This window comes from Heteronotia binoei, chromosome 2 (genome assembly GCF_032191835.1).
Source record: "Heteronotia binoei isolate CCM8104 ecotype False Entrance Well chromosome 2, APGP_CSIRO_Hbin_v1, whole genome shotgun sequence".
Taxonomy (NCBI): Eukaryota; Metazoa; Chordata; class Lepidosauria; order Squamata; family Gekkonidae; genus Heteronotia; species Heteronotia binoei.
The window spans coordinates 195,999,617-196,021,668 of record NC_083224.1 but is presented as its reverse complement, the minus strand read 5'-3'; the positions used below and the strand labels follow the sequence as shown (position 1 = coordinate 196,021,668).

General features: G+C 48.5%; 1 protein-coding gene across 1 annotated transcript in view; it reads left to right on the top strand.

Moving 5' to 3' along the window:
* The window catches only part of LOC132567150 (epidermal growth factor receptor substrate 15 homolog), a 32,423-nt gene extending 11,977 nt beyond the window's left edge, over positions 1–20,446 (top strand). The window contains exons 2-4 of the mRNA XM_060232797.1: positions 6,861–6,915; positions 15,507–15,588; positions 19,103–20,446. Of these exons, the coding sequence (XP_060088780.1) occupies positions 6,861–6,915; positions 15,507–15,588; positions 19,103–19,238 (273 nt within the window). The 3' untranslated portion in view covers positions 19,239–20,446. The remainder of the gene's footprint in view (positions 1–6,860; positions 6,916–15,506; positions 15,589–19,102) is intronic.
* Positions 20,447–22,052: the final 1,606 nt, after the last annotated feature.

Sequence of the window (22,052 nt, the reverse complement as noted above, 5' to 3'; positions counted from 1 at the left end):
GAAGTAAAAGGACACTGCACTTTTAAAAGTCCTCTCACTAAATTAAGATATGGGCAAATTAGCAAAAAAAACCCACCCTAGGCCCGCACCCCCAGCAGAACCTAACCCCAACCCCAAATAGGCTACCCTGCCCACCCAGTACTACTCACCCACCCAAATCTGGACAAGTAAAGGGACTGTAGTCCTTTTACCAACAAAAACTAAAACAAGAACCCAAAACTGTCTACCTTGTCTTCTCTGAGTCCAGGGAAGTAAGGCTGAGTGAGAGAGCAGCAGGCAGCAGCAGCTGAAGCCAAGGGCCAGCAGCCACCAGCAGCAGCACAATCTCTCTCACACACACACCAAGCCACACACCAACACAGCAATGGAGGAGTCCAGCAGGAAGACTCCTTAAAAAGGTTCTCTGGCCCTACAGAGAGCAATTTCAAAAAAATAGCACTGCTCTCTGATTGGCCAGACAACAGTGCTTACTTGGATACCCAAGTAAGCAAAAGATCAAAATAACAACAATGTAGCTGATGGCTGGGCCATCAGCTACACAACAGCCCTGCAAAGCATGCATTTGCAATGCATTTTGCAAATGCATGCTTTGGATTGGCTGCTGGGGCTCCTCTTCCCCCTCCCCACCTCCCTGATCCCAGGAGGCTATGGGAGAGGTGGGAAGAGGCCACTAAAGGCGGGAAAGTAGGCAAGCAGCTCCTTTGAGGCTGCAGAAGCTACTTTCGCGCCTTTTGCTTTGACAGCTTTGACAGCCGTATACTTCTGAATAGCTATTCGGAAGCATACGGCGAGCCGTATTCGGCTGCCGCATAATAGGCGGCAATGGGTGAATAAACAATTTTATTAGTAACATATGGTAGTAGAACTATAACTACAACTTATAAAAAGCTTAATATATATTAAGAAAAAGACCATCATTCTACCCCACATCTTACTTTCTCCCACCCCTCCCCCAATTACTTGACCCCCGCCAGTGTTATTTTCTTTAAAAAAACAGATATTAAAGGTACCCTTAACTATCAAGAAAAAAAACGAAACAAAAAAGAAACATAGGGAAGAAGAACCCCCTTCAAGAGTTATATTGTTATCTTAAAATCTTAATCCTCAAAAATTGTCCAATGTCCTTTTATTTTCCACTCTTTCTCTACATATCTTCTGAATTTCTTCCACTCTTGGTTAAAAAGTTCTAAATCACAGTTTCTTAATTTTCTTGTTAATTTGTCCATTTCACTCCATGACATAACTTTCATAATCCAGTCCCATTTTTCTGGTATTTTTTCTTGCTTCCACAACTGCGCATACAATGTCCTAGCAGCTGAGAGCAAGTACCATATTAATGTTCTATCTTCTTTTGGAAATTTTTCCATTTGTAATCCCAGCAGAAAAGTCTCTGCCTCTTTATTGAATTCATATCCCAGGATCTTAGATATCTCTTGTTGAATCATTTGCCAAAACATTTTAGCTCTTTCACAAGTCCACCACATATGGTAGAAAGAACCTTCATGCTTTTTACATTTCCAGCACCTATCTGGCATCTTATTGTTCATCTTTGCTAATTTTTTTGGAGTCATATACCATCTATACATCATCTTAAAACAGTTCTCTTTAATACTATGACATGTTGCGAGTTTCATGGAATTTTTCCACAGATATTCCCAAGATTCCATCTTTATTTCTTTATTTACATTAATTGCCCATTTTATCATTTGAGATTTCACTACTTCATCTTCTGTAGCCCATTGTAAAAGTAATTTGTACACTTTTGAAATTAATTTCAATAGGCGGCAATGGGAATCGGCTACAGCTCATTCCGTATACAGCCGAATCAGTGTTCATTCGGCTGTATATTTGGTTCGGCCGAACCGAATGCACATCCCTAGTAGCTGGCCCAAGGTTGACTCAGCCTTCCATCCTTCCAAGGTCAGTAAAATGAGTACCCAGCTTGCTGGGGGGAAAGCGTAGACGACTGGGGAAGGCAATGGCAAACCACCCTGTAAAAAGTCTGCTGTGAAAACGTTGTGAAAGCGACGTCACCCCAGAGTCGGAAACGACTGGTGCTTACACAGGGGACCTTTCCTGTATCTATCTATCTATCTATCTATCTATCTATCTATCTATCTATCTATCTGTCTGTCTGTCTGTCTGTCTGTCTGTCTGTCTGTCTGTCTGTCTGTCTGTCTGTCTGTCTGTCTGTCTGTCTGTCTGTCTGTCTGTCTGTCTGTCATCTTCCTTCCTTCCTTCCTTCCTTCCTTCCTTCCTTCCTTCCTTCCTTCCTTCCTTCCTTCCTTCCTTCCTTCCTTCCCTGTCTTGCGGCTCTCAAACATCTGACATTCAGGTCTTGTCGCTCACAAACATCTAATGTTTATTCTCCATGGCTCTGATGTTAAGCAAGTTTGGCCACCCCTGTGTTAAAGCATAGAGAGGAATAAAACGAACCGCCAGCTGTCGCGCAGTGCATTCCTAAACAGCTACACTTTACAAAGCCTGTTGACTTCAGTGGACTGAAAGGGGTGCTGTTCTGTTTAGGATGGCAACAGCAGTGTATCTTGTAGAAGGGGTCCCCAGCATTTTCGAGCTGGTGGGCAGTGCCAGAGTTCTGACACAGCATGGTGGGTTCAACCTGGGATTGGCAATCCCCAGTTGGGGGCAGGGGATCCCCTGGTTTGGAGGCCCTTCCCCCGCATCAGGGTCATCAGAAAGCAGGGGGAGGGGAGAGAAATGTCTGCTGGGCACTTCATTATTCCCTATGGAGATCAATTCCCATAGGGTATAATGGAGAATTGATCCACAGTATCTGGGGCTCTGGGGGGTATCTTTTTGAGGTAGAGGCACAAAATTTGTGGCATTGCATTTGGTGTCTCTCCTCAAAACACCCCCCAAGTTTCAAAAAGATTGGATCAGGGGGTTCAATTCTATGAGCCCCAAAAGAAGGTGCCCCTATCCCTCATTATTTTCAAATGGAGGGAAGGCATTTAAAAGGAGTGTGGTCCCTTTAAATGTGATACCCAGAACTCCCTTTGGAGTTCAATCATGGTTGTCATACCCTTGCTCCTGGTTCCACCCCCAAAGTCCCCTGGCTCCACCCCAAAATCTCCAGGTTCCACCCCCAAAGCCTCCTAATATTTCTCGAATTGGAGCTGGCAAGCCTAGTACAGACACGAAATGGCTGTCCAAAATGGCTGCTGCAGAAGGCGGAGCCAGCCACAAACTGTCCTTCAGTCACACAGCGAGGATCCTTGTACTGTGGTGATAGCTGTCGCCAAAACAACATTTAAAGAAACATCTGCACAACCAGCCAAGTCACCAATAGCCAATCTTGCTAGGCGAGAGGCCCACTTAGCCCCACCCATTTTTAAAAAATACTTGATGGTCACCAGGAAAGGTGCCGGCCTGGCAGGTACCATGGCACTCATGGGGACCACCATATTGGGGACCTCAATCAACCTACCCATCATGTGTTCCCAGGGGTGGAATTCTAGCAGGCGCTCCTTTGCATATTAGGCCACACCCCTTGATGTAGCCAATCCTCCAAGAGCTTACAAAAAAGAACCTTGAAAGCTCTTGGAGGATTGGCTACATCAAGAGGGTGTGGCTGAAGCAGAGAAATAACGAGGTCCGCACTCTTACTGTGTTGAAAACGAGTTTACTTTGGCACCAAAGCAGAACTTAGCCGGCCGTAAGCCTCCGAACTGACTAAGTTAAAATTATTTTCATTCAGACCGTTTTTATTCACACCCAAAACAAGCAGGCAGGCCCCCAAGCTTATCTAACTCAGCATTCTCCACCCTCCTTGCTCTCCTTCTACCTTCTGTCTCCATGCCTTATCAGCTCTTGCAGTCTCTTTGCTATCTACTTTACAACCTTGAACCTGCACTCACTGAAGGCTGTCTGCTGCTAGCAACATTGCATCAGACACCCTCTTTTGAAGGCAAAAACATATTTTAATTTGTTATTATAGGGGTATTCATTAATTATTCAGGGGTCCCCCTTCATGGCCTAATATGCAAAGGAACTCCTGCTAGAATTCCACCCCTGTGTGTTCCTATGCCGGGGGGGGGGGGCTGGGGTTTAAGGAGGCAACAATACACTTAGTATTGCCAAGTCTGACCCAAGAAATATCTGTGGACTTTGGGGGTGGAGCCAGGAGACTTGGGGGTGGAGCCAGGGCAAGGGTGTGACAAGCACTATTGAACTCCAAAGGGAGTTCCGGCCATTGCATTTAAAGGGACCATGCTCCTTTTAAATGCCTTCCTTCCATAGGAAATAATGGAGGATAGGGGCACCTTCTTTGGAGGCTCATAGAATTGGACCCCGTGGTCCAATCTTTTTGAAACCTGGGGAATGTTTTGAGGAGAGGCACCGGATGTTATGCTGAAATTCCTGTGCCTCTGCCTCAAGAAACAGCCCCTTTGGAGCCCCTGGTACCCACAGATCAATTCTCCATAATACCCTATGGGAATCCATCTCCATAGGGTATAATGGAGTGCCCAGCAGACATTTCCCTCCCCCCCCACCGCCGCTTTCTGATAACCCTGTAGTGGGGGGAGGGCCTCTAAACTAGGGGATCTCCTGCCCCCACGTGGGGATTGAGCAACCAAAAAAGAGTCACACGGGGTGTAAAACTGGAGAACAAGCGTAGTCACCGTGTACCATTGACTCCTGCAATAGAATTAGTCCTTAGCAAACCAATACAAAAAAATATAGAAATACAGTCCAAAATTTTTTGTCCAAAAATATTATATTATTTATTAAGTGGTAAGTCACAACCTCAAGGGTATGAAAATTTTTCAAAATCACAGATTAGCTCTCAAAAGTGGGAAAAAACTGACAGGCAAAACCGGTCTATTTCCCCCTGTTTCGCTGTAAGCTTTCTCTAAGCCGTTATTTATTCCCTTTTCACATCAACTTCCACTCTCACAAAGCATATCATTGCAGTGCTTTCAAGAATCCATTTCCCTTTCGGTAGCGCATCTGTGATTCTGAAAAATTTTCATACCCTTGAGGTTGTGACTTGTGGAGAGCCAGTTTGGTGTAATGGTTAAGTGTGCGGACTCTTATCTGGGAGAACCGGGTTTGATTCCCCATTCCTCCACTTGCACCTGCTAGCATAGCTTTGGGTCAGCCATAGCTCTGGCAGAGGTTGTCCTTGAAAGGGCAGCTTCTTGGAGAGCTCTCTCAGCCCCACCCACCTCACAGGGTGTCTGTTGTGGGGAGGAAGGGAAAGGAGATTGTAGGTCACTCTGAGTCTCTGTCCTTGAAAGGGCAGCTTCTGGAGAGCTCTCTCAGCCCCACCCGCCTCACAGGGTGTCTGTTGTGGGGGAGGAAGGGAAAGGAGATTGTGAGCCGCTCTGAGACTTTGTCCTTGAAAGGGCAGCTTCTTGGAGAGCTCTCTCAGCCCACCCGCCTCACAGGGTGTCTGTTGTGGGGGAGGAAGGGAAAGGAGATTGTGAGCTGCTCTGAGACTTTGTCCTTGAAAGGGCAGCTTCTTGGAGAGCTCTCTCAGCCCCACCCACCTCACAGGGTGTCTGTTGTGGGGGAGGAAGGGAAAGGAGATTGTGAGCCGCTCTGAGACTCTTCGGAGTGGAGGGTGGGATATAAATCCAATATCTTCTTCTTCTTACCACTTAATAAATAATATAATATTTTGGGACAAAAAAATTTGGACTATATTTCTATATTATTATTTTTATCAGTCTGTTAAGGACTTATTCTATCACAGGAGTCTGGTACACGGTGCCTACGCTCGTTCTCCAGTTCCAAGTGGGAAATGGCAACCCAGAATGCACTGCACCAGGGGTGGCTAAACTGTGGGTCGGGAGCCACATGCGGCTGTTTTTTACATGATGTGTCGCTCCCAGAGGTCAAGGAGGAACGTAACGCAGGCTCGCTCTCAAGCAAGCATGCTTAGCATTGTTGGGACTTCAGTCAGCCTCTAAGCGCTGACCCACAGGTAGGCGACTATTTCTGCTGTGTGTGAATTGGGGAAGGAGGGGAAATAGGCAAGCTTGCAAGCTCTTCTCCTCCACCACAGAGGTCGCCTAGAGACCTAGGGTGGAGAAAGAGAATGCAAAAGCTGAGGGAGCCACTGGAAGAAGGGGAAGAAGAAGAAGAAGAAGAAGAAGAAGAAGAAGAAGAAGAAGAAGAAGAAGAAGAAGAAGAAGAAGAAGAAGAAGAAGAAGAAGAAGAAGAAGAAGAAGAAGAAGAAGAAGAAGAAGAAGAAGAAGGATGGATGGATGGATGGATGGATGGATGGATGGATGGATGGATGGATGGATGGAATTAAAGAGGACAGGGCAGGGTTCCCCCTTAGTTTCATAGCTCTTGTAGGAGCTGTATTGACTAACCTCGGTGCCAACGCAAAGAGAGATGCATAATGATGCAAACGGTGGTCAGTGATTTATATGGTAGCTGTGTGTTTCCTTCTCCCAATGGTGCAAAAGCAAAACAAAACCCTAACCTTTCCCTAGGCTGGTTTTATGGGGACTGTTATTCCCAGCTTTTGTTTTTTAAAAGGTCTTCTAGCATGGTGTTGTTGAATAGTGCATACATATGTATGTTATCTTTCTGTGCACAGGGAGCATTAACAGTTTTAATAAAGGCACGTGTGTAATATTTGTTCATGTCCCGCAGCTTTCAAGCATATGACGTTTCTTCCGTGTGGCTTTTACGTGAAGCAAGTTTGGCCACCGCTGCGCTGCACCATTTCTAAACTGGCATTTCTCTTCTTTGTCTTCTGAGCCATTGTTTCATTTGGAGTGAACAGATTAGTTAGCAGTGAAAACTTTGTATGATGAACGGGTTAAAAGTGGCAGGTCAGTAAGAAGTATTCTAACGGTTTCGTTTTCTCCTTCTTCGGACAGAGTGCCTTGCAAGACAACTTCACATCCTCGGAGGCCAGAGTGCGCTCTCAGAAAGGTGAGGGGGCTTCTAAAAAATTCTCCCCTGATTTATGATTCTAACTTCCCTGCTGTGATTTCTGGAGAGGATGTGACTCATTATAACTCCTGCGTTGGTTCTGGGTTTTATTTTCATATTTTGCTGAGGTTGCTGACTCTGAGTTGGGAAATTCCTGAAGTTTTTGTGGGTGGACCCTGGGGACAGTAGGGTTTGGGCAGAAGAGGAACCAGGGGGTGGGATTCTAGCAAGAGCTCCTTTGCTTATTAGGCCACACACCCCTGATGTAGCCAATCCTCCAACAGCTTTTAAAAAAGAGCCTTGTGAGCTCTCGAAGGATTGGCTACATCAGGGGCGTGTGGTCTAATAGGCAAAGGAGCTCCTGCTAGAATTCCACCCCTGGGAGGAATAGGCTTCCCAACCCCCCCGCCCTGGTGGGGGACCCCGTATTTGCAGCCTCCTCCCCGCTCTCCAAAAATCCAGAAGCGGGGGGCGGGGAGAGAACATGCCGTAGGCATCATGTAGTTGTAGAGCTCCTGCAGGTTTAGAAACTGATCTGTTTGTAAAATGTATGCCTTTAAGGTTGCGCAGGAAAGAGGAAACAGGAAGGGCTTCATGGGAAAGGGTCAGTAATAGTTTCCGTGGAGAACGGCCCCTCCCCTTCTTTTGCTTTCGTTTTCACAGCAAGCAGAGTTCTGCAGGAAAAAGATCTAGTAAGTATTTGTGTGTGTGAGAGAGGGAGGGGGCAGGGGATTCCCTGGTTTGGAGGCCTCCCCCCCCTTTAGAAAGCATGGCGCGGGGAGGGAAATGTCTACTGGGCACTCTATTATTCCCTATGGAGAACGATTCCCATAAGGAATAATAGGGAATTGATCCGTGGGTATTGGGGGCTCTGGGGGGCTATTTTTTGAGGTAGAGGCACCAAATTTTTAGTATAGCATCTAGTGCCGCTCCCCAAAATACCCCCCAAGTTTCAAAACGATTGGACCAGAGGGTCCAATTGTATGAGCCCCAAAAGATGGTGCCCCTATCCTTAATTATTTCCTATGGAAGAAAGGCATTTAAAAAGGTGTGCCGTCCCTTTCAATGTGATGGCCAGAACTCCCTTGGAGTTCAATTATGCTTGTCACACCCTTGTTCCTAGGTCCACCCCAATGTCTCCTGGCTCCACCCCCAAAGTCTCCTGGCTCCGCCTCCAAAGTCCCCAGATTTTTCTTTTAATTGGCCTTGGCAACCCTAGGGAGAGTTCACCCACCAGGGCAGCCATTTTTTCCAGAGGAACTGATCTCCGTAGTCTGGAGATCTCTTGTAATTCCACGGGCTCTCCCCAGGAGGTCTCCCCTGGAGGCCGGCAGCCCTAGCTCAAAATAGGGTTGCCAGATCCAATTCAAGAAATATCTGGGGACTTTGGGGTGGAGCCAGCAGACTTACTTTCAGGGTGGAGCCAGGAGACTTTGGGGGTGGAGCCAGGAGACTTTGGGGGTGGAGCCGGGAGCAAGGCTGTGACCCGCATAACTGAACTCCAAAGGGAGTTCTGGCCATCACATTTAAAGGGACTGCACACCTTTTAAATGCCTTTCTTTCGTATGAAGGATAGGGGCACCTTCTTTGGGGCTCATAGAATTGGATCCCCCTAGTCCAATCTTTTTTTAAACTTGGAGGGTCTTTTGAGGAGGCGCACCAAATGCTATGATGTAGTGGTTAAGTGTGTGAACTCTTACCTGGGAGAACCAGGTTTGATTCCCCAATTTTCCACTTGCAGCTGCTGGAATGGTCTTGGGTCAGCCAGCGCTCTGACAGAAGTTGTCCTTGAAAGAGCAGCTGCTGTGAGAGTCCTCTCAGCCCCACCCGCCTCACAGGGTGTCTGTTGTGGGGGAGGAAGGGAAAGGAGATTGTAGGCTGCTCTGAGACTCTGTCCTTGAAAGGGCAGCTTCTGTGAGAGCCCTCTCAGCCCCACCCACCTCACAGGGTGTCTGTTGTGAGGGAGGAAGGGAAAGGAGATTGTAGGCTACTCTGAGACTCTGTCCTTGAAAGGGCAGCTTCTGGGAGAGCCCTCTCAGCCCCACCCACCTCACAGGGTGTCTGTTGTGGGGGAGGAAGGGAAAGGAGATTGTCGGCCGCTCTGAGCCTCTGTCCTTGAAAGGGCAGCTGCTAGGAGAGCTTTCTCAGCCCCACCCACCTCACAGGGTGTCTGTTGTGGGGGGAGAAGATATAGGAGATTGTAAGCCACTCTGAGTCTCTGATTCGGGGAGAAGGGCGGGGTATAAATCTGCAGTCTTCTTCTTGAAAAAAACAGCTCCCTCCTCCCCGAGCTCCAGATACTCACTGATCAATTCTCCATTATACCCTGTGGGAATTCGTCTCCATGGGGAATAATGTACTCCACCCTGAGCCCCCATGGGGGAATGGGCTGAATATAAAACAACAACAGCAGTAATAATAATGGCGTGCCCAGCAGACATTTCCCCCCCCCCTGCTTTCAGATGACCCTGAAGTGGGGGGAGGGCCTCCAAACCGGGGGATCCCCTGCCCCCACCCTGGGATTGGCAACCCTACATTTTAGTCACTAAAGAGAAATCTCCAGGCGTTGCTTCCAAAGAAGTACAGTTTATTAATACCGGATAACCTCTGACCTTCACTAAAACCGGACAGGCAAACAAGCCTGGTGCCTGCCCAGACACAAAGTACGAAAACTACAAAAGTCCCCACAGGAATATAAACCGAAGCTTCCCTCCCACCAAAGCGAGAATTCCCTGGCTGAAAGATAGGTTTGCTGAGAACAACTCAAGAAATATCTGGGGATTTTGGGGGTGGAGCCAGGAGACCTTGGGGGCGGAGCCAGGAGCAAGGGTGTGACAAGCATAATTGAACTCCAAAGGGAGGGAGTTTAAAGGGACCGCATTTAAAGGGACCGCACATCTTTTAAATGCCTTCCCTCCGCTGGAAATAATGAAGGCTAGGGGGTACCTTTTGGGGGACTCATAGAATTGGACTCCCTGGTCCAATCCTTTTGAAACTTGGAGGGTGTTTTGAGGAGAGCCACTGGATGATATGCTGAAGCGTTGGTGCCTCTATTTCAAAAAAACAGCCCTTCCAGAGCCAGGGGATCTCCCTGCCCCCACCTGGGGATTGCCAGCCCTGCTGAAAGACACAATCCCAGGAGCAAGTAACCCTCTCTGAGAATTTACACCGTCAGCCCCGAAGTCCCGAAACCTCCACCCTTTCGTGCAAAAAAAGATAAATGGGTTCGACAGCAAATCACATTGGTAAATTATGTCCCTCTTTGTTTCCTTAGATAAGGAGCTACATTTCCTGCGCAGGGGAGGTTCTTTTGTAATCCCACATCTCCATCCTCTTCGATATACAAACATTTGGTAGCATAAATTACAGCAAAGTTTGACACTTCAGAGACAAGTCCTGTTTCTTTGTTTATCAGGTCTGGAATTGAACAAAGCAGCAGTCAAGGGGACACTTTTAAGACCAACCAAGTTTTATTCAGAAAGTAAGCTTTTGTGTGCTCTGTTAAGCACACTTCATCAGATGAGGGGATATTCTGAGGAAGTGCGCTTAGAGAGCACACGAGCGCTTACGTTCTGAATAAAACTTGGTTGAATAAATACTCTTTAAAATTGCGTACTTGGACTGCTAAAGAAAGCTGTTAATTAAGGATCCGCCAATGCGGCCCTAAAGACCTATACCGCTGTGTATAAACTGGCAGAACTAGCGTCAAACACCATCAGCACTGTCAGACCAAGTTATTTAACTGTATTGACTGGTTTTTAATGTTGTTAAATTTAATGTTTTTATATTGTTAAACTTAAAGGTTTTATCTATTATTGTATGTTTTTATGAAATGTTGTTAGCCGCCCTGAGCCTGCCGAGGTGGGGAGGGCGGGATACAAATAAAATTTTTATTATTATTATTATTATTATTATTATTATTATTATTATTATTATTATTATTATTCAAGGTGAACCTTGACTCCTGCTTTGTTCAACTGCTTCAGACCAACACGGCTGCCCGCTTGGACAGGTCTGGATTGTGATCGCATTCTCCGGTTCGGAGTAATGATGGGACATTTGGCCTCCTCTGGCCATATCTTTAGGATCATTTAGTTACAAGGATCAAAGAGGCCTACCCCTTGTAATGTGTAAATCACATCCTCTCCCCTTCTGGCAAGTTCCCAAGGGAAAGGAATTTGCAAGCACTATTAAGGGGTAGGATTGCCAATCCCTAGGTGGGGGCAGGGGATTCCCCCCCCCCCCGCTTGGAGGCCCTCCCCCCCCTCCGCCCGCTTCAGGGTCATCAGAAAGCGGGGAGGTGGGAAGCAAATGTCTGCTGGGAACTGTTATTCCCTATGGAGACTTATTCCCATAGGAAATAATGGAGAATTCATCCGCAGGTATCTGGGGCTCTGGGGGGGGGGCTGTTTTTTGAGATAAAAGCACCAGATTTTCAGCATAGCATCCAGTGCCTCTCCCCAAAATACCTCCCAAGTTTCAAAAAGATTGGACCAGGGGGTTCAATTCTATGAGCCCCAAAAGAAGGTGCCCCTATCCAGTGGAGGGCAGGCATCTAAAAGGTGTGCGGTCCCTTTAAATGTGATGGCCAGAACTCCCTTTGAAGTTCAATGATGCTTGTCACAACCTTGCTCATGGCTCCACCCTCAACGTCTCCTGGCTCCACCCCCAAAGTCCCCTGGCTCCACCCCCAAAGTCCCCAGATATTTCTTGGACTTGGCAACCCCAGTAAGGAGAGAATCGGATCCATTTTACTTAGGGGAGTTTAGTCAGGGCCCACTTCCACTGTTACATTTGTAGAACAAAGTAGGAGTCCAGGCGCACCTTTAAGACCAACAAAGTTTTATTCAGAATGTCCGCTTTTGTGTGCTCTAAGCACACTTCATCAGACGAGGAATCGGATACAGTGAGCAGAGCTACATAGAGCTGGTAGGCAGTGGTTTAGAATGCAAAATGGTACATATTTAAAATCCAATCACAGAATAGTAAGATTAACAAACTGAGCAAACCTTTGATCTGGGTGGCATAAGTGTGAGAAACCAGTAAAACAGGAACAAGTCAAATGTGAGAATGTCTGTTAATCACTCTATTGTTTATAAGCCTGGGCCAAAATGAGGGCATTTCTTTCTCAGATGTTTTTCCCATCCAAATAATTTACCTTTTAACATGTAAGGTACATACAGTCTGCCATTAGAAGAAAAAAAACATTAAAATATAGTGGAAGATGGGCTTAGTATATGTAATGAGATAAACAGCCGATATCCCTTTTTTTGAGTATGTCAATACAGCTAAAAGAGAAAACTGTTACATTTGTGTTAGGGTTGCCAATTCCCAGGTGGAGGCAGGGGATCCCCCGGTTTGAAGGGTCACCAGAAAGCAGGGTGGGGGGAGGGAAATGTCTGCTGGGCACTCCATTATGCCCTATGGAGACTGATTCCAATAGGGTATAATAGAGAATTGATCTATGGGAACCTGGGGCTCTGTGGGGGGCTTTTTTTTGTGGTAGAGCCACCAAATTTGTAGCATAGCATCCAGTGCCTCTCCACAAAAGACCCTCCAGGTTTCAAAAAGATTGGACCAGGAGGTCCAATTCGGTGAGCCCCCCAAAGAAGGTGCCCCTAGCCTTCATTATTTCCAGTGGAGGGAAGGCATTTAAAAGGTGTGCGGTCCCTTAAATTTGATGGTCAGAACTCCCTTTGGAGTTCAGTTGTGCTTGTCGCTCACACCCTTGCTCCTGGCTCCACCCCCAATGTCTCCTGGCTCCACCCACAAAGTCCCCAGATATCTCTTGATTTGGACCTGGCAACCCTAATTTGTGTCACAGTTTTAAACGGAATATAATGCAATTTCCTGTCCCAAATTAAAATTCCCATGCCAGATGCCCCCCCCCCCCCCCGAGCAGCCATTTTCTCCAGGGGAACTAATCTCTGTAGTCCAGAAATAATCTTGCTGATCCCCAGTCCCCACCCTCCTAGCCCTGCCTTGGGGTGGGGCTGCCCCAGATCTCTGCCTTTCAGGAGTGAGCGATCCAAATTGCATCTCTCTTGACCTGGAGAAAATTGAGAATATTTCTGTTCTGGAAAGATTACTTTCTGAAACAATAGATGAGGATAGTACCTGGCTGCTGTGGCTTTTGCTTCTTCTTCCTCCTCCTCATTCTTCTTCTTCCTGCTCCTCCTCCTCTTCTTCTCCCTCCTCTTCCTCTTCCTCCACCTCCTCCTCTTCTTCTTCCTCCACCTCCTCCTCCTACTACTACTGTTCTTCCACCTCTTCCTCTTCCTTCTCTTCTTCCTCCTCTTCGTCCACCTCCTCCTCTTTTTCTTCATCCTCCTCCTCTTCTTCCACCTCCTTCTTCTTCCACCTCCTCCTCCTCTTCTGCCTCTTTCTCCTCTTCTTCCTCCTCTTTCTTCTTCTTCCTCCTCCTCATTTTCTTCTTCTTCCTGCTCCTCTTCTTCTTCCTCCTCCTCCTCTTCTGCCTCCTCCTCTTCTTCTGCCTTCTCCTCCTCTTCTTCCTCCTTCTCCTCCTCTTCCTCTTTTTCCTCTCCCTCTTCCTGCTCCTCCTCCTCCTTCCACCTCCTCCTCCTCTTCCTCCTTCTCCTCCTTCTCTTCCTCTTCTTCTTCCTCCTCTCCTTCTTCTTCTTCCTGCTCCTCCTCCTCTTCCACCTCTCCCTTCTTCTTCCACTGCCTCCTCCTCCTCTTCTGCCTCTTTCTCCTCTTCTTCCTCCTCTTTCTTCTTCCTCCTCCTCCTCCTCCTCATTTTCTTCTTCTTCCTGCTCCTCTTCTTCTTCCTCCTCCTCCTCTTCTGCCTTCTCCTCCTCCTCTTCCTCCTTCTCCTCCTCTTTTTCCTCTCCCTCTTCCTGCTCCTCCTCCTCCTTCCACCTCCTCTTCCTCCTCCTCCTCCTCCTCTTCCTCTTCTTCTTCCTCCTCTCCTTCTTCTTCTTCCTGCTCCTCCTCCTCTTCCACCTCTCCCTTCTTCTTCCACTGCCTCCTCCTCCTCTTCTGCCTCTTCCTCCTCCTCTCTCTCTCCCCTTCAAATAATAGCTGATTTATGAGAACCCCCACTGGGTTTTCAGGACAAGAGACCTTCAGGGGTGGTTGGCCATTGCCTTCCTCTGCATCCCAACCCAGGATTTCCTTGGTCATCTCCCATCCAAATGCTTACCACCTAGCTTCTGAGATCTGAAGAGATCAGGCTATCTTAGACTATCCAATTCAAGACATCTCTTATTATTATGTTCTTAATATGCCCTCTTGTTTGACTTTTCACAGTATTTAACTACTGTGTTTAATCTTTTGTAGGTTTTTGTGGCTAAAATTAATTAACTAAACGAGCAGTAAATAATCAGAGAGCTTCTCAGGGTCCAGTCTCCCGGCAAACATAAATTTTAGCAATTCCCCTCCACTGGATTTCCCCAAGCATCTTCCCACACATGTTCAAACTACCCAAGGGACTAGAAACTTGTTTTTAAAAAGACAGCTGATATTTAGCTGAACCCTGCACTGTGTCCTATAGTATTTCTGTAGTATTCTTCCCTAGTTGGTGTAGTGGAGAACAGGGTTTGATTCCCCACTCCTCCTTCACATGCAGCAGCTGGGTGACCTTGGGTCAGTCACAGTTCTCTCACGATTCTCTCAGCCACAACTACCTCGCAGGGTGTCTGTTGTTGGGAGAGGAAGGGAAGGAGATTGTAAGCCGTTCTGAATGGGCAGGGCATCAATCCAATCTTCTCCTCCTCCTCCTCCTCCTCTTCTTCTTCCTTCTCCTCTTCTTCTTCTTCCTTCTCCACCTCTTCTTCCTCCTTCTCCTCCTCTTCTTCTTCTTCCTCCTCTTCTTCTTCCTTCTCCTCCTCCTCTTCTTCTTCCTCCTCTTCTTCTTCCTCCTCCTCCTCTTCTTCCTCCTCCTCCTCTTCTTTCTCCTCCTCCTCCTTCTTCCTCCTCCTTCTCTTCTCCTCCTCCTTCTCTTCTTCTGCCTTCTCCTCCTCTTCTTCCTCCTCCTCCTCTTCTTCTTCCTTCTCTTTTTCTTCCTCCTCCTCTTCTTCTTTCTCCTCCTCCTCCTTCTTCCTCCACCTTCTCTTCTTCTGCCTCCTCCTCCTCCTCTTCTTCCTCCTCCTCCTCTTCTTCTTCCTTCTCTTTTTCTTCCTTCTCCTCTTCTTCTTCCTTCTCCACCTCTTCTTCCTCCTTCTCCTTCTCTTCTTCCTCCTCCTCTTCTTCTTTCTTCTCTTTTTCTTCCTCCTTCTCTTCCTCCTCCTCATCTTCCTCCTCTTCTTCCTTCTCCTCCTCCTCTTCCTCCTCCTCTTCTCCTTCCTTCTCCTCCTCCTCTTCTTCTTCTTCCTCCTCTTCCAAACCAGCCTGGATATAGGATTTAAAAATGGCACACACTTTGCCACATAAATGCAAAGTCATAGAACTGGCAAAGTTTCATAGACATGCAAAATCTCAGCAGAAGGTTTGGGGAGGAAGGTTTGCTGTATTTGAAGCAGAAAGAGCGTGAAATGGAGCAGAGGAAGAAAACTTGTGCAACTGTACGCATGAGCTACTTGTTGGAAAACCTGACCACAGCCTGATCTTTTTCTTTCCCCCCCTATTTAAAGAGGAAATTAAAAACCTTCAGCAGCAGCTCACCGAGAAGTCCGAGCAGCTGGCAGATGAACAGCACAAGATTCAAGAAGAACGGTAAGGAGGACAGCAGAGCAGAACTGAGCATGCTCCGCTTACTTCACATAAGAACCCAAGAGTTTCCTGGCTGGATCAGATCCTGGCTGTGGACAGGCAGAGGCTGAAGCCAGCATGGCACAACAGTTCGACTAGGATCCGGGACACCCAGGGGGTTCAAAGCCACAGTCAGTCTAGGAATCTCACTGGGCGGCCTTGGGCCACTCAGTCACTCTCAGTCTAGTCTACCTCACCATGATGTTGTGATCAGGGCTTTTTTTCTGCAGGAAAAGCCCAGCAGGAACTCATTTGCATATTAGGCAACACCCCCTGACACCACCATTGTTTCACACAGAGGGTTTTTTTGGTAGAAAAAGCCCAGCAGGAACGCCTTTGCCTATTAGGCCACACCCCCTGACACCAACCCAGCCAGAACTGCATTCCTGTGCGTTCCTGCTCAAAAAAAGCCCTGGTTGAGATGATAAAAGGGTAATCCTTTCGCTCCCGATGGGGGAGAAGAGCAGTGAATACATCAAAATAAGGACCACAAAGGCATCTTGTCCCTCCTCATCTTCTCTGACCCTAGGATCTGGCGTTTTCTCAGGGGTCATTTTGTAGAAAAATAGGTGGTGGAGCTCATTAGCATAACCTATTAGCATATGCTGCTCCCTCCCCACTAGCCAAAAGCAACCCGACGCAAGAAAGGCGAGCCCCAGGCGAGTAAGGCCTGCTTGGTCTGGCTAGAGACCAAGCAGGCCTCGCTTACCTGGGGCTCTCCAGGGCCAAACCCCGCCCTCCCCAGTCAAAAGGCCAGCAAGCCACCCGCTGCCCAAAATCACATCAGAAGTGGAGAAAGGGTGGCGTGGGCGTCCCCAGGGGTTCATGAGGGCTGCTGGGTGCGTGGCAAAGCCCCTGGTGGCTGGCTGGCTGCCCGCTCTCCTAATCCAGGGATTGTTATGCAGCTGCACTTCCTATTCAATGGACAAGGTAGGTGGGGAGGAAGGAAGAGGGGGAACCCTCAGAAAGGTTCAGGAGCTGCGCTCCTGTGAGCTCCTGCTGAATCCGAGGCCTGCATTTGTTCATGGAGCATTCCACAGAGCCTGCAAGACAGAGGTGTTCTGTAGGCATTTGGTTTAGGGCAGCCAGGGTCTCATCCTTCTGGCTGTCCCCTGACCTGCCCCCCTTCCCCTGGTGCCACAGTGCCGCGAATGAACTCTTTAACACCATCTTTTGGCATCTTTTTGTATTGCTTTAAACCCGTTTCAAATACATTTGTTGTGAATTTACCACGTCGGCCCCGCAGCGCAGAGTGGTAAAGCAGCGGTACTGCGGTCTGAACTCTCTGCTCACGACCTGAGTTCAGTTCCGGCGGAAGCTGGGTTCAGGTCGCCGGCCCGAGGTTGACTCAGCCTTCCATCCTTCTGAGGTCGGTCAAATGAGGCCCCAGCTTGCTGGGGGGAAAGCGTAGAGGACTGGGGAAGGCGATGGCAAACCACCCCGCAAAAAGTCTGCCGTGAAAACGTCGTGAAAGCAACGTCACGCCAGAGTTGGAAACGACTGATGCTTGCACAGGGGACTACCTTGACCTTTTAAATTGCTAAATTATAAGAGCCCCGTGGTGCAGAGTGGTAAAGCTGCAGTACTGCAGTCCTAAGCTTTGCTCACGACCTGAGTTCGATCCCAGTGAAAGCTGGTTCAGGTAGCTGGCTCGAGGTTGACTCAGCCGTCCATCCTTCCGAGGTCGGTCAAATGAGTCCCCAGCTTGCTGGGGGGAAAGCGTAGAGGACTGGGGAAGGCGATGGCAAACCACCTCGCAAAAAATCTGCCGTGAAAACGTCGTGAAAGCAACGTCACCCCAGAGTCGGAAACGACTGGTGCTTGCACGGGGGACCTTTCCTGCCCTGACTCCTGCACCGGAGGGGAAAGCTGGTCTAAAATCTAATGAAATCAACACAATTAATGAATGCTCTTACGTTAAGCAAGTTTGGCCACCCCTGATCTAGACTACAAGGTCCATCCCTTCCCCTCATCTGGTTCCCAGGAGCAGCTGGGCTTGGGAAAGCACACACTCCAGGTCAGTGGTATAGCTCAGGGGCGGTCAAACTTCTTAACGTTAAGAGCCACATAGAATAAACGTCAGAAGTCTGAGAGCTGCAAGACATGAATCTCAAGATGTTTGAGGGAGGGAGGGAGGGAAATAGATGGGGGAGGGGGGAAGGTGGAAAGAAAGCAAATTTAACTTTAAACGCATCCTCAAAGCCACTGGCTGCCTTGTCTTGGAGAAGGGACAAATGCCTTCTCCAAGCCGGGTGACAGGGCGGTGGGAGCCAGTTTGGTGTAGTGGTTAAGTGTGCAGACTCTTATCTGGAAGAACCGGGTTTGATTCCCCACTCCTCCACTTCCACCTGCTGGAATGGCCTTGGGTCAGCCATAGCCCTGGCAGAGGTTGTCCTTGAAAGGGCAGCTGCTGTGAGAGCCCTCTCCAGCCCCACCCACCTCACAGGGTGTCTGTTGTGGGGGAGGAAGGTAAAGGAGATTGTGAGCCGCTCTGAGACTCTTCGGAGTGGAGGGCGGGATATAAATCCAATATCATCTTCTTCTTCTTCTCAAGAGCCACACAGTATGTGTGAAAGAGCCACATGTGGCTCCTGAGCCACAGTCTGGACGCCCCTGGTATAGCCCCTCCCTCAGGGGTGGGATTCTAGCAGGAGCTCCTTTGCATATTAGGCCACACAGCTCCTGATGTAGCCGATCCTCTCAGAGCTTACAAAAAAGAGCCTTGTGAGCTCTTGGAGGATTGGCTACATCAGGGGCAGGTGGCCTAATATGCAAAAGAGCTCCTGCTAGAATCCCACCCCTGCGTTCCCTAGAAATTATGGGGTTGCCAGCCTCCAGGTAGAACCTGGAGATCACCTGAAATGGAGAGACCAGCTTCCCCTGGAGAAAATGGCTGTTTTGGAGGGTGGGCATTATACCCGAGAAGGTCCCTCCTCTCCCCCAACCCCTCCTTCCCCAGAGTCCACTCCCCAATATCTCCAGGAATTTCCCAATCTGGAGTTATGACCCCTTCCCTCTTTCCGCCTGGACCTGGAGGTTGCTGGGGAGGGGGTTGAGCTGGATTGAAATCGTCTGCTCAGTCGCATCACAGAGCTGCTAGTAAAAGGAAGCCCTTCTTCACCCAAAGGATGATTCACACGTGGAATTCACTGCCATAGGAGGGGGTGGCGGCTGCAAGCATAGCCGGCTTCAAGAGGGATTGGATAAACATCTGGAGCAGAGGTCCATCATTGGCTATTAGCCACAAGGTCTAGATGGAACTCTCTGTCTGGGGCAGTGATGCTCTGTATTTTTGGTGCTTTGGAGGGACAAAAGTGTGAGGGCTTCTGGTGTCCTGGCCCAATTGATGGACCTCCTGATGGCACCTGGGTTTTTTTGGCCACTGCGTGACACAGGGTGTTGGACTGGAGGGGCCATTGGCCTGATCCAACAGGGCTTCTCTTACGTTCTTGTGTTCTGCTTCTCTCGTTTTCCCCAGAAAGCGCTACCAAGCCGAAATCCAGCAGCTGAAGCAGCAGCAGGAGCAGAAGCAGCGGGACGGTGGCAGCAGGGACTTCGCTGGCCCCGGCGTCGCTCTCCTCACCATCCTTATTGCAGGATTGCTGAGCGTGTAGCTCCCTGGAAGTCTGCTGTCACCTGGAGGCCAGCCAGCGATTTCCCTTGCACTGCAGTGGTGGGGGGGGGGGGTCAGGGGCTCTGCCTACCTCTCTGCATAACCCCGCCTCCTCATTGGCGCTCTTTTTGTAGACACACAACTCTTTCTTCTACTGGACAAAGCAGTCTTCTTGACTCCGATGGCCTCTGCAGGGTCTCCCATCACCTGCGCTCTTCTGGAAAGAGCCAGTTTGGTGTAATGGTTAAGTGCTCCGACTCTTATCTGGGAGTAGTACAAGTAGCAGTCACGTTGCACCTTTTAAGACCAATGGAATGATGTTAAAAAGTAAATTAGGTGGACAAGAACTAGGAAATACATGTCCTTTTGTTTAACCCAGAGTTTCAGCAACGGCAACTAACAGGCAACATTTATTACCTCTTATTGCTATCCAGACCAAAATGGTCTTCCAATTTATTACACTATTTTGCCATTTGATTCACTGCCACAGGAGATGGTGGCGGCTGCAAGCATAGCCACCTTCAAGAGGGGGTTAGATAAAAACATGGAGCAGAGGTCCATCAGTGGCTATTAGCCACAGTGTGTGTGTGTATTTTGGCCACTGTGTGACACAGAGTGTTGGACTGGATGGGCCGCTGGCCTGATACAACATGGCTTCTTCTTATGTCTGGGGCAGTGATGCTCTGTATTCTTGGTGCTTGGGGGAGAGGGACAGTGGGAGGGCTTCTAGTGTCCTGGCCCCACTGATGGACCTCCTGATGGCACCTGGGTTTTTTGGCCACTGTGTGACACAGAGTGTTGCCAAGTCTGTGTTAACTCTGGTCAAGCCTGGCCTCAATCTTTGGTTCAGGAAAGAAGCATCCTGGGTAAAGCCATACTGTACGCCAATGCTGCTAGCTTGAACTCTCCTCACCCCCCTCCTTTTCTTTGTTATGTAGTTTTGCTTTGAAATGGGAATATGTGAAAGAGATTGTAGCGCCTTCTCAGGCCGGGCATCGGGGGAGGTTGGCGACGCTCAAGGCCAAAGCCGGCCTGAGAACGAAATTGTAACATCAATGTGTGAATGTGCCCTGCATAGTACCCCTCCCTCAAGAATCCTTTTGAAGTGTACCTTATATGATTGCATTTTACTGTATGATCTTTAGTCTTTCAATCTCCTCGTAGTCGAGAACTATGATATCAATAAACTAGTTACTTTGTATCAACAAAGCCTCGTTATTGAATCTGCCGACTTGACAAGTGTTGGACTGGAGGGGCCATTGGCCTGATACAACATGGCTTCTCTTATGTTCTTATGTTGTATCAGTTCGCACTCTTAACCCACCAACTGCATGTATTTCAGCCCACTGTACCCCGTCCCCTCGTCTGAAGAAGTCTACATGCATACGAAAGCTGACATTCTGAATAAAACTTTGTTGGTCTTAAAGGTGAAACTTGATGCTTACTTTGTTCTACTGCTTCAGACCAACAGGGCTGCCCTCTTGGATCTTATATGGGAGAACCGGGTTTGATTCCCCACTCCTCCACTTACAACCGCTGGAATGGTCTTGGGTCAGCCATAACTCTTAAGAACATAAGAACATAAGAGAAGCCATGTTGGATCAGGCCAACGGCCCATCGAGTCCAACACTCTGTGTCACATAAGAACATAAGAGAAGCCATGTTGGATCAGGCCAGAGGCCCATCCAGTCCAACACACTGTGTCACATAAGAACATAAGAGAAGCCCTGTTGGATCAGGCCAGTGGCTCATCCAGTCCAACAGTCTGTGTCACATGAGAACATAACAGAAGTCATGTTGGATCAGGCCAATGGCCCCTCCAGTCCAACACTCTGTGTCACATAAGACATAAGAGAAGCCATGTTGGATCAGGCCAGTGGCCCATCCAGTCCAACACTCTGTGTCACATAAGAACATAAGAGAAGCCATGTTAGATCAGGCCAATGGCCCATTCAGTCCAACACTCTGTGTCACATAAGAACATAAGAGAAGCCATGTTGGATCAGGCAGTGGCCCATCCAGTCAACACTCTGTGTCACATAAGAACATAAGAGAAGCCATGTTGGATCAGGCCAATGGCCCCTCCAGTCCAACACTCTGTGTCACATAAGAACATAAGAGAAGCCCTGTTGGATCAGGCCAGTGGCCCCTCCAGTCCAACACTCTGTGTCACAGAAGAACATAAGAGAAGCCCTGTTGGATCAGGCCACTGGCCCCTCCAGTCCAACACTCTGTGTCACAGAAGAACATAAGAGAAGCCCTGTTGGATCAGGCCAGTGGCCCTTCCAGTCCAACACTCTGTGTCACAGAAGAACATAAGAGAAGCCCTGTTGGATCAGGCCAGTGGCCCCTCCAGTCCAACACTCTGTGTCACAGAAGAACATAAGAGAAGCCATGTCGGATCAGGCCAGTGGCCCCTCCAGTCCAACACTCTGTGTCACATAAGAACATAAGAGAAGCCATGTCGGATCAGGCCAATGGCCCATCCAGTCCAACACTCTGTGTCACATAACAACATAAGAGAAGCCATGTTGATCTGGCCAGTGGCCCATCCAGTCCAACACTCTGTGTCACATAAGAACATCAGAGAAGCCATGTTGGATCTGGCCAGTGGCCCATCCAGTCCAACACTCTGTGTCACATAAGAACATCAGAGAAGCCATGTTGGATCTGGCCAGTGGCCCATCCAGTCCAACACTCTGTGTCACATAAGAACATCAGAGAAGCCATGTTGGATCTGGCCAGTGGCCCATCCAGTCCAACACTCTGTGTCACATAAGAACATCAGAGAAGCCATGTTGGATCTGGCCAGTGG